The 12,452-nt window shown below is 44.2% G+C and overlaps 1 protein-coding gene across 1 annotated transcript; it reads right to left on the reverse strand.

The window, feature by feature from the left end:
* Window positions 1-6,589: 6,589 nt before the first annotated feature.
* LOC121276813 (palladin-like) lies at window positions 6,590-7,657 on the reverse strand. Its single transcript, XM_041185356.1, has one exon. It carries the CDS (start codon window positions 7,655-7,657, stop codon window positions 6,590-6,592), a length of 1,068 nt encoding a protein of 355 aa, XP_041041290.1.
* Window positions 7,658-12,452: the final 4,795 nt, after the last annotated feature.

The following is a 12,452-nucleotide window of genomic DNA, read 5'->3' on the forward strand; positions in this document are numbered from 1 at the left end:
AACACCTCACACTTTTCTGCATTAAATTCCATCTGCCATTTTCTGGCCCATTTTTCCAGTTGGTCCAGATCCCTCTGCAAACTTTGAAAGCCTTCCTCGCTGTCCACAACACCTCCAATCTTAGTGTCATCAGCAAACTTGCTGATCCAATTTACCACATTATCATCCAAATCATTGATATAGACAACAAACAACAATGGTCCCAGCACAGATCCCTGAGGCTAGTCACCACTAGTCACAGACCTCCAGTCTGAGAAGCAATCATCCACTACCACTCTCTGTCTTCTCCCACACAGCCAATTTCGAATCCAGTTTACAACCTCTCCATGGATACCAAGTGTCTGAACCTTCTGAACTAACCTCCCATGTGGGACCTTGTCAAAGGCCTTACTAAAGTCCTTGTAGACAACATCCACAACCTTTCCTTCATCTACTTTCTTGGTAACCTCCTTGAAAAACTCTACAAGGTTCGTTAAACACGACCTACCACGCACAAAGCCATGCTGACTATCATAAATCAGCTTTTGGCTGTCCAAATAATTATATATCCGATCTCTCAGAATACCTTCCAATAATTTACCTACTACTGACGTCAAGCTCACTGGCCTGTAATTCCCTGGTTTATTTTTGGAGCCTTTTTTAAACAATGGAACAACATGAGCTACCCTCCAGTCCTCTGGCACGTCACCCATGGCTAAGGACATTTTGAGTATTTCTGCCAGGGCCCCTGCAATTTCTACACTAGTCTCCCTCAAGGTCCGAGGGAATATCATGTCAGGCCCGGGGGATTTATCTACCTTTATTCGCTGTAAGGCAGCAAGCACCTCCACCTCTTTAATCTCTATATGTTCCATGACACTACTGCTTGTTTCCCTTCCTTCCTTATACACTAAGCCAGTTTCCTGAGTAAATACTGATGCAAAAAAACTGTTTAAGATCTCCTCCATCTCGTGAGGCTCCACACATAGACGACCACTCTGATCTTCAAGGGGACCAATTGTTCCCTTACTATCCTTTTACTCTTAATATACTTGTAGAAACCCTTCGGGTTTACCTTCACATTATCTGCCAAAGCAACCTCATGTCTTCTTTAGAGTGCAGTAAGTTCAGAGGGAGACAGGTTAGAGTGGGTGAGAGGAGCAGAGAAATTGAGATGACTAATGTCGCGCCGAGAGTTCTCAATGAAAAGATCAAGAGAAGGTAAGAATCCAGAGGGAGGGGTCCAGGTGGAGGGAGAATATTGGAGCTGGGTAAAAGGATCCGTTGAACTGGGAGAGGACTCCTGCCCAAAGAAGTGAGCACGGAGACGAAGACGGCGGAAGAAGAGTTCAGCATCATGCCGAGCCCGAAATTCATTGAGATGAGGGTGTAACGGTATGAAACTAAGTCCTTTGCTGAGCACTGAACGTTCAGCATCGGAGAGGGGAAGGTCAGGGGGTATAGTGAATACACAGCCAGGGCTGGGATTGGAAGATGGGGTGGGGAAGGAGGGACAGGCAGGGGTGGAGGGTCCTAGATGGGTGTTGGTGTCGATGAGTTGTTGGAGCAGTTCTGTTGAAGGGTCATGTGGACTTGAAACGTCAACTCTTATCTTCTCCGCCGATGCTGCCAGACCTGCTGAGTTTTTCCAGGTAATTCTGTTTTTGTTTTGGATTTCCAGCATCCGCAGTTTTTTGTTTTTATCTCATGTCTTCTTTTTGCCTTCCTGATTTCCTTTCTTAGTATTTTCTCACATTTTCTATACTCCACAAGTACCCTATTTGCTCCTTGTTGCTTATACTTGCTATACACCTCTCTCTTCCTCTTAACCAGATCGCCAATACCCCTTGAAAACCAAGGTTCCCTATGCCTGTTAACTTTGCCTTTAATCCTGACAGGAACATGCAAACTCTGCACTCTCAAAATTTTGCCTTTGAATGCCTTCCACTTACTGAACCAAATGGAAATTCTGAAGGTTCCTAAAAGAGCCATTAAAAACTAATGTCATTATGTGTTTTACACATAGGGATGGAGATTATAATAATAAGCAAATGATCATTTTTTAATATAAAGATTGGCTAGGCCACAAATGGTGTGTAATTTTGGGTGCTCCATTACAAAAACAGTATTTTTTAAATTCATTTATGGGAAGTGGGCATTGCTGGTTAGACCAGCATTTTTTGCCCATCCCTAGTTGCCCTTGAGAAGGTGGTGGTGAGCTGCCTTCTTGAAGCGCTGCAGAGCATGTAGGTTAGGTACAAACACAGTGCTGTTAGGGAGGGAGTTCCAGGACTTTGACCCAGCGACAGTGAAGGAACGGCGATATATTGACTTGAGATGCTGGGACTCTTTCCATTGGAGTGGAGAAGGCTGGGAGTAGAGTTGTTACGATCTGGAATGCCCAGCCTTGAACGGACAGTGGAAGGAGGTTCAATAGTAAATCTCAAACAGAGAATTGAATAAATGCACAAAAATAAAATACTTGCAGGTCTCCAGGGAAAGGGCGGGTGGTTTGGGAGTAGTAGCTTTTTCACAGGAATGATGGGCTGAATGGTCTCCTTCTGGGCTGTAGGATTCCATTACTTTGTTGGTTACAGACCAAGTCAACCTCTAATGTCAGTTGCGATCACATAGCCCTGTGAGGTGGGTTAATACTGTCTGCATCACCAAGGAGAAATAGTAGAGTGAATAGTTCATATGGTTTGAATAGAGAGGGGAGTTATCCAAGTCTGAGTGCAACAGGAGACATTGTGGTTGGATGCAGTGGGCAGAATTTTCTGGCCCTGCCAGGGTGGGGGCAGGGCTGGAGAAAACCACAAGCCATTCTGAAGTCCATTGACTTTGGTGGGATTAGAAGATCCCGCCAGTGGGAGGGGCCAGAAGATTCTGGCTAGTGCCCATTGTTAATTTAGAGCAGACCATAGTTTTGTGCTCCACAGATGTGAATAAAGTTTTGTTTGAAGTGAAAGGCTATGTGGAGCAAGACACGGGGTGGGGGCAGAGGTGGGGGTGGCGGGGGTGGGGGTGGGGCGGGGGGGGGGGAGGTTGGTGGCATATGGATGGGAAGTGGCAAGAGTCCTTGGCAGAAAGGTTGGCCTCACAGCATGACAGGCAAGCAGTTCTGTATGGAGTTCCCTCCAACCCACACACCATCCTGACCTGGAAATATATCGCCGTTCCTTTACTGTCGCTGGGTCAATATCCAGGAGCTCCCTCCCTAACAGCACTGTGGGTGTACCTACATCACGTGGACTGCAGCAGTTCAAGAAGGCAGCTCACCACCACCTTCTCAAGGGCAATTAGGGATGGGCATTAAATGATGGCCCAGCCAGCGACGCCCACATCCCAGGAATGAATAAAGAAAATAAAATTCCTGTTAGAGCGCAGAAACTTTCACCCCAACACTCTGAGCTGGATTTAAAGACAGATCTCAGGGGTGTCAGGGTATTGTACTTATACCCCGTATGCTAACAGGCCTGGCTTTCACCCATGGTTCAAGAAGGCAGCTCGCCACACCTTCTCAAGGGCAATTAGGGATGGGTAATAAATGTCGACCTAGCCAGCAAAGCCCACATCCCATGAACAAATAAAACAAAAAGCAACAAAAAAGGAGAGATAGAAAGGCTTATGGAAGGAATTCCAGAGCTTAAGGCCTAAGTAGCTGAAGATACAACTGTCAATGGTGAAGCAGTTAAAATTGGGAGATGCGCAATAGGCTAGAATTGGTAGAGGGCAGAGGTCATGAAAGTTTGTAGGGTTGGAAGAGGTTAAAGAGTTGAAGTAACAGAGAGGTCAAGACCCTGGAGGGGATTTAAAAAGATGAGGATTTTAAAACTGAAAATATATTATACACAAGCAAACACTGGGGACAAAATAGGAGCACTGAACCTGTATCCAAGTAGGTTTCATTGAACTTTCCAAACCTATTTGCAAACACGAAAAATGGGGCTGTGCTTGCAAAACTCAGAGCATAATGTTTAACATTAGATGTGATTAATCAATTGGTCAGCACTTGCTGAACAATGCTGAGTGCGCTAAGAATTACACCCACAATCAATTTAAGATTATCACTTGAGCTCGCAATGTGGCTCACTTCCGCCTGCTAGAAGTTACATGTATTCATATGTCGGGGCCTGTCCTCCGTAGGCTAAAGAAACATGCCCAGGCATTGCACATTTTTTTGAATTAAGCAAAAACATGGGGGACCATAGTTTCCTGGTGCACCCCGCATGGCAATCAGAGCCCACTTGCCAACCAATCAGCACCCTTTCTCATGCAGTATAAATTGTTGTTGCCATTGAAATTTGGCATTTATGCATCTGTCCTGATGAGTGCAAGATGAAAAACTTTGACAGCATGAATCTTTTTTCAGCAATACTCAAACAGGAAGATGAATGAAAGTTCCTAAACTTATAGCATCCATGATTACAGCAAATGACTAGCTCTTCAGATTTCAATGCCCGAGGTTGAATCTCCTCAGGGCTTTTCCCAGTTGTTCTTGGTAAATTCATTGGAAGATCTGCTCAAACCCCAAAGTTATGACAAATTCTGGGAGATGGCCCAAGTGAAAGTTTACACTATTCTAGTCAACAGCCCCTACTTCACCCCCAGACATCTAGACAAGAGCATATATGTGGTGTCATCTCACCACAATGTACTGATTTACCTCATTCTTTTTAAACTTTTCAATGCATATGGTGAAAACTTCAATCCTACACCTCCCAATATTGGACAATAAATACTTTTCAGTAAGGCTCCCAGTTTACAATGTGGTCACTTCAATTCATGGTCTTTAAAGTTCCATCAATGTTTATCAGGTTACAATTCTTTCAAAAAATGTATAAAACGTAATTATATTTGACATTCCAAAAATCATTGGTCTGGCGCTCATCTATCTTGGACCGCACAATCTGTAGGCTGTCTGTTTTTTATTATGCACCATCTGGCTAGAGGTCTTTGATGGGGGCAGGATGAATATTCCAATATTTGCGTAGAATTGGAAGTTACCCAGTTAGCAAAGCTCAAACATCATTCCTCACATTCTACAGGCTAATGTCCCAGATTTTGCTGAAATGAAGCTCCGCACAGCGTGCACCATTGGTTAGACATTAACCTGCACCCCGCAGCTCAAAAATGTTTTGTTTCATAAATTGCGGGAAGTGCGAGCTGGTAACCACACAGTGATGGCAACGGAGCATCAAGGACCTTACTAAATGGCAGGGCCAACAATCTACATCTTTAACTAATTAGATATATGGGGTGACTGCTGTGTGGTGGTAACGTCACTGGACTGCTAATCCAGAGGCCTAAGCTAATGGCTGGGATTGTCTGGTCATGCCGGTGGTGGGCATCATCACAGACAGGACTGGAAAATCATGCCCAGCGTTCTGGGACGATGAGTTCAAATCCCACTGTGGCAGCTGGTGGAACTTAAAATACAATAAATTTCTAAAAGTCAAGTAATTAAAAAAAATCTGGAATTAAAAGCTGGTCGTGGTGTCGATAACCTATGAAACTCTCATTGATTGTCATAAAAGCCCATCTGGGTCACTAATGCCCCTTTAGGGAAGGAAATCTGCCAACCTTAACCTGGTCTGGCCTACATGTGACTCCAGACCCACAGCAATGCGGTTGACTCTTAACTGCTGTCTAGGAAAATTAGTGACCTAGAGCAAATGTTGGCCTTGTCAGCGATGCCTGCACCGCATGAATGACAAAAAATATATAAGGCTCGAGAAAGAAACAACAGAGAAAGGGAGTGAAGGAGAGTCAAATTAGGTATGGAAAGAATTGATTAAAGGATTCAATATGAGAGAAAAAGAGACAGAAAGGTAAAATGAGATTAGAAATGAGATTGAACAGTTAAAATGGCCTCCTTTCAAGGCCAGAGAGGCTGGCTGGCATCTTATTAACAATTATCGCCTTGTTTTTATTCGTTCATGGGACGTTGGCAGCTCTGGCAATACCTGCATTCATCACCATTGCTCATTGCCTTTAATTGAGTGGCTTCCTAGACCCAATCAGATTCAACCACATTGCTGTGGGTTAGGAGTCACATGTAGGCCAGACCAGGTAAGGACCTCAGATTTCCTTCCCTAAAGGGCATCAGTGAACCAGTTGGGTTTTTATGGCAAAATGGTCACCATCACTGGTCCTCGTCTTTTATTCCATATTTTGTTAAAATTGAATTTTAATTGCCCAGTTGCCATGGTGGGATCTGACCCCAGGTCTCTGAATCATTCGTCCAGGACCCTGGATTACTAGTACAGTAACAAACGCTATGCTACAATACCCCATAATTAAAAAGGCATTTGCACAATTAATTAACAGCGTTTAATGAGAAATTAATGTGCAAGTGCAACAAGTTTTTGAACAAAATGGGGAGGTTGAGGGTGAGACCTTGTTTTTGCAAGGCAAATTTACAGTTGTAAATCAGCCAGCAAGTTCAGGAGATTTGCATCTCATGGTGTATCATCCCCTGAATTTGCTGGCCAATGTGCTCATATTAATAACGACATGCATCGCTAACATAATTTCCAGCAAGCCCAGTAGCTCTTGTGCTTAATATTGTTCAGACGTGACACGGGGAAGAGCAACAAGTGATTCACGCTTACCTGACCAAGGGTGATGGGTCCCCTGAGGCCCTGCACTCAAGTCGAACACTGCTTCCTTCAGCGACCTCTTGGCTTTTTAGCTTTTGAATAAACCGGGGAGCTGAGCCGGTGTGGACTCTCTCCGCTGCCTTGGCTGCGGCTTGACAAACAGGCTCCTTTCCGCAGCCCTGCTCAGTTTCAGCACTCGGTTCCAAGTCAGGCACTGCTGTCAATTTGGATTCCGATGGCTTAGTTTTCCCGGCTGAAGTGGCGTTAGCTTTAATGTGGTTCCTGGGCGAGAGATAGCCACTGTCGGGAGATGAACTCTCTTCTTCATTGCTCTTATTCTTCACTTGGCCATAGTTCCTTGGTCTGGCTGTCCTGAATATAGATGACAGCTCCTCGATGAACGACACGGCTTTGGTACAAAACTCATTCCTCGCCGAACTCTCACTCTGGTAAATAGGTTTGTCTTTTCTTTTGGAATTGTGGGCAGGATTTGCCTTGTTGGAGATAGTTGGCGCCTGCATGGTGAGCTCTTCAAGGGACGGGTCTGTGACTGGGAGGCTTGGCTGGCTGGTCCTGAGCTCGGGGTTGGCCACCAGATGGGCAGGGCTCCCGTCCGTTTTTCTGTTGGTCGCAATCGCAGAGCTGTCTGACTCGGAGTTCCGGCTCACGGACATTGCTGGGCTGCCCGGCCGATGAGCGGCTTGGGTCCCGGCCGGAGGTGAGCCCTCCGGCAAGTTGGCCGAGGGGTACTGGCCAAAGTAGCGGGAGATATCTGCCAGCTCGGCCTCGGTCTCGGGCTCGGGTTCTGTTTCTTCCGATGAACTCTCGGCAATGGCCACCCGGGCGAGGTCGAGACTCTTAGACATCTCCTCTTGGCTGAGGAACGCAGAAAGCTCGGGTGAAGGGCTACAGTCCATTCTCTCCTCCTGGAGGTCAGACAGAGAGTCAAAAAACAAGTCGTGTGAGGACGCCTCAGACACCATGCTGTCGCAGTAACCGTCCACTTTCCCGGATGAATAGGCTTCCTTCAACATCTGAGAGAGGGGCACTCCATGCTCATAGGACCCTGCTTGCATGCTGACAATTGAAGGTTTTAAAAAAAAAACACAATTAAAAAGAAAAATTACGGAACAACCATTTCCTGTTAATATTCCTTGGCTGACACAGATTATACTTAACAGAAAATGCCTCACTCATAACAAAACAATGCTTCTGTCAAACTTCCAATCTTCTATTAGAGGAAAAATGTCAGGCAACCAAAGCTTTGGCTACAAACTACTATCATCTGGAGTTAGTTTTTTTTTTATTACTGATTGCTTTTTTTCAGATTCAGTGAGGGAGGTGAATCCAGGAATTAAAATGTTGGATTCGATAAACCTCTAACTAGTTCTGGTCATGTTTCCTGAACCACGTTGAGAGAATGGGTCAATTTGGGTTATAAAAACAAAAAAAAAACTGCAGATGCTGGAAATCCAAAACAAAAACAGAATTACCTGGAAAAACTCAGCAGGACTGGCAGCATCGGCGGAGAAGAAAAGAGTTGACGTTTCGAGTCCTCATGACCCTTCAACAGAACTGATCAGTTCTGTTGAAGGGTCATGAGGACTCGAAACGTCAATTCTTTTCTTCTCCGCTGATGCTGCCAGACCTGCTGAGTTTTTCCAGGTAACTCAATTTGGGTTATGTTCACTGGAGGTGCAAAGGTTTTGGGTTTGGGTAGGGATATAGGGACAGAGGGAGGCCTTTCACCCCCCCCAAGCCTGCTCCCTCATCTAATTAGATCATGGTTGATCTGTGTCTCAGATCCATTCGTCCAATTTGGCTCCATAATCCCTTAATACTTCTGCCTATCAAAAATCTACCAATCTCAATTTTAAAAAAAATTTCAATTGACGCCCATCCTCAAAAGCTTTTTTGGGACCGATTGTTCTGGATTTCCACTACCTTTTGCGTGAAGAAGTGCTTCCTGACATCGCCCCTGACTTGCCTGGCTCAGCTTGACAGGACCTTGATCAGAAATTATGCCAGTTCCATTGTTACTGCCACAAACATAGAGGCTGTGGGCATGAAGAGATACTGGTGTAGTGCTAATGTTACGGGACCAATAACCTAGGCTGTGGGGTCAAGGGTCAGATCCCACCAAGGCAGCTGGTGGAATTGAATTCAATAAAAAAATCTAGCAATGAAAATTTGTTTCAGTAATTGTTGTAATATGCCTTTAAGGAATATCAGCATGAGAAGGGAAAGCCTATCAAGCTTTAAATCAATGTATAACTGTTCTTATGGGGTTAGTTGTAATAAATGAACTCACAACTTGTTACTCAGTCCCTTATGAGTGATTGGTGCCTTGTGTCTTGTATGGTAAATAAGCCCAAGGTATTATATCATTACAATAACACATGATGATCAGCTTTGTGCCAAGAATCTGCTGGCAAAGTGGCCTATGGATCCCCAGTGCCCAGCTTAAAAAAAAAGAGCTGATAAGCAGATGGCATCTCATGGTGAGATTGCGGTGCGCTGCCTGTCAGTTCCGCGAGTGGGACAGCGCGTTCGAGAGGGCCAGCACAGGGTTAGCTCAATCAGGAAAGGCAAGCGATGAGGCTGGGGGGGGTGGGGGGGGGGGGGTGTGGTTGGCCAGATCGATAGCGAGCAAGGAACAGTCAAGCAAAATGAACTCGTAAAAATTGGGCCAGAGAAGGTCAGGATTATAATGGTGGAGCTTCGGGTGTTGGTGAGCAATAAGTTGAATAAAAATGCAAAGACGCCATTACTCCGTGGTGCGTTCCCACCACAACTTGTCTTAGTGAGTGGAGCTTTGAAAAAGCAAGTGGAAGTGGCTGCAGCGACACTCATCCCACTACAGAAGAAAGAAAGTCAAAGGGATATTATCTGAATGAACACAAAATTCCCCATTGTTAATTGGGATGCAACTGACCTATTATCCAAATTAAAAGTGTTGAAACAGAGCTATGGTTTCTTGATTCAGGTGTATCTGAAACAGACAATCAAGCCATAAAAAATCACCTAGCAATTGGGGATGAAGGTCTACACAAGCTGAACATGTCAGGGTTAACAGAAGAAGAGCTAAAGGAACCCCAAAAATTATGGACTACACTGGAAGAGCGTTCCAAAATCAGGTTAAGTTTCCATATTCATCGACTAGAGCTCATGCTATTTCCACAGTATCCTGCAGAATCCATAGACCACTTTGCCAGCAGATGCAGTGAAAAGGGTACGCAATGTGATTTTTCCAACGCGGAGCTAGCAGACAGAATTGTTGAGTTGGTGATCGCATCTACTCCTATTCCAGAAAGATCTGCTAGATAGGCCCAAAACATATCGGATCGAAGAGCTATTCAAGGATGGACGTAAGTACGAAGTCATCCTCACAGGTCAACAGGCCCTAAGTAGAACCCAGTTGTTGACACATTCATTAGGACACCCAAACCTAGCAAGACATGTGGAAGGTGTAGCCTTCTATGTGCTCCAAGGAAATGCCCAGTTTTTCATCAATTCTGCAAGGCATGAGACAGAAAGGGCCATTGGCTGTGGTAGTGCACTAGAGCAAAGGTTGATGCAACCACAAGGAGCCATGCACTGATTCAAACAGACTGTACACGATGGGTACCTTCAAACAATAAGAATGTCAAAAACAAAAACAGAATTACCTGGAAAAACTCAGCAGGTCTGGCAGCATCGGCGGAGAAGAAAAGAGTTGACGTTTCGAGTCCTCATGACCCTTCGACAGAACTTGAGTTCGAGTCCAGGAAAGAGCTGAAATATAAGCTGGTTTAAGGTGTGTGTGTGGGGGGCGGAGAGATAGAGAGACAGAGAGGTGGAGGGGGTTGGTGTGGTTGTAGCGACAAACAAGCAGTGATAGAAGCAGATCATCAAAAGATGTCAACAACAATAGTACAATAGAACACATAGGTGTTAAAGTTAAAGTTGGTGATATTATCTAAACGAATGTGCTAATTAAGAATGGATGGTAGGGCACTCAAGGTATAGCTCTAGTGGGTTTTTTTTTATTTTATATAATGGAAATAGGTGGGAAAAGGAAATGTCAAAAAGAATGTCAATCTGGCAACCCATTAAAAACTTATACATGAGGTAGCTGACAAACCAGAAAATGACAAAAATGTGCAGGATGAGACGAGGAGCTATGAACACATGACTCACACTCCCAATCTCGTGGAAAACACAGATGCCATCATATCGTCTGAAGTGTTTGCCAAGATTCGAATTATATGCCCTGAGAAAGCTGGTATCTATTCACCATTGGCCAAGATTGGCACAGGGTCAAGTGTCAACATACTACCCCTGTGGGTTCTAAAAGACATGTATCCATAGACGAGGAAGGCCATAGCGAAACCTACTGCTGTGAAACTCTCAAAGTATAATGGTTCACTAATTCCATGTGTAGGCTCCATAATCCTGGAGTGCAAGTACAATCAATTCTCCTGCCATACATCACAGAGGTTCTACATGGTGGAAACTAAAGTCCCAGTGATTTCAGGTCTACCGGCATACCATGACTTCACGCTAGTAACAATCTGTGGAATCATTCAGGCATCACAAGGCACCTCAGAAATTACTCCTATCACCTCAGTACATGACCTAACATTGAAATATCCACAAAGTTTTGACAGAACAGGCAATTTCAAGGGAGTTACAACATTACACTTGCAGGCGAATGCAAGTTCGTCAATTGATCTACTATGTAAGTGCAGCATCCACATACAAGACAAATTGAATGTTGAACTAGACAAAATGGAGGAACACAGAATCATTAAAAGAATACACAAGCACACTGATTGGTGCAGCTCAATCACATGTGTCATAAAGAAGGATGGATCATTGAGAGAATTCCTCAATTCATGATGTTTAAATGCAGCTTTGAAATGTTGTCCTTATAAAATGTCCACATTAGAAGGTTTAAATCTAAAATTTGCAGACACAAATTTCTTCCTGAAGTTTGATGTCAAACATGGTTACTGGTCAGTACATCTTGAGGAGAACTTCCAAGAGCTTACTCCATTAGTACCCCATTCAGACAATACTGTCTTCAGTGACTTCCCTTCGGGCTATCTGTTAGCCAGGATCTCTCTCAAGCTCATATGGACCGCAAAACATGCAATGTACCAGGATACATGTAGATCATAGATGATATTGTTGTTGTGGGTAGAACAAAGCAAGGACATTACCACGATCTACATTTATTAATGCAAGCAGCATGTATTGAAGGATTGGTGTTCAACAGTCTAAAATGCTACATCAACATGAAGCAGATCAGTTTCTTCAGTTCTATTTATTCCAGTGCTGGCATATGTCCCAATCCAAGTCAAATAGAGGATATTAAAGACATGCCAACTCCTCAAGATAAAGTCGATCATCAAAGATGTCTAGGTCTCTGTAATTTCTTCTCTCCATTCCCAATTTCACTCAAAACTCTTCATCGCTAAGGGATGTGCCTTTCCTGTGGCACAGAGATCACCAATACCTCTTCGAAGCTCTGCAACAGTCATTAGCAGAAGCATCGACATTGCAATTTTACAATCCTAGGGAGACAACTACCCTGGAGAGAGATGCCTCAGAGGAAGGTCTGGGAACATGCATACTAATAAAAAAGCAAACCAATTGCCGTTGCTTCAAAATCTCTATTTGTAACACAATCTAACTACTCCAGTATCAAGCAGGAAACATTAGCTTTAGCATTTGGAATCATGTGTTTTCACAGCTAACTATTTGGCAAAAGGTGTATGGTAGAAACCAACTACAAACTGGAGATTAAAGCACCTCACACATTCCTCTCCTTCCCAGAACCATGAAAGGGTCCTCCTTGTCCTCACTTATCACCCCACCAGCCTCCGC

Source organism: Carcharodon carcharias, chromosome 4, assembly GCF_017639515.1.
Source record: "Carcharodon carcharias isolate sCarCar2 chromosome 4, sCarCar2.pri, whole genome shotgun sequence".
Classification (NCBI taxonomy): domain Eukaryota; kingdom Metazoa; phylum Chordata; class Chondrichthyes; order Lamniformes; family Lamnidae; genus Carcharodon; species Carcharodon carcharias.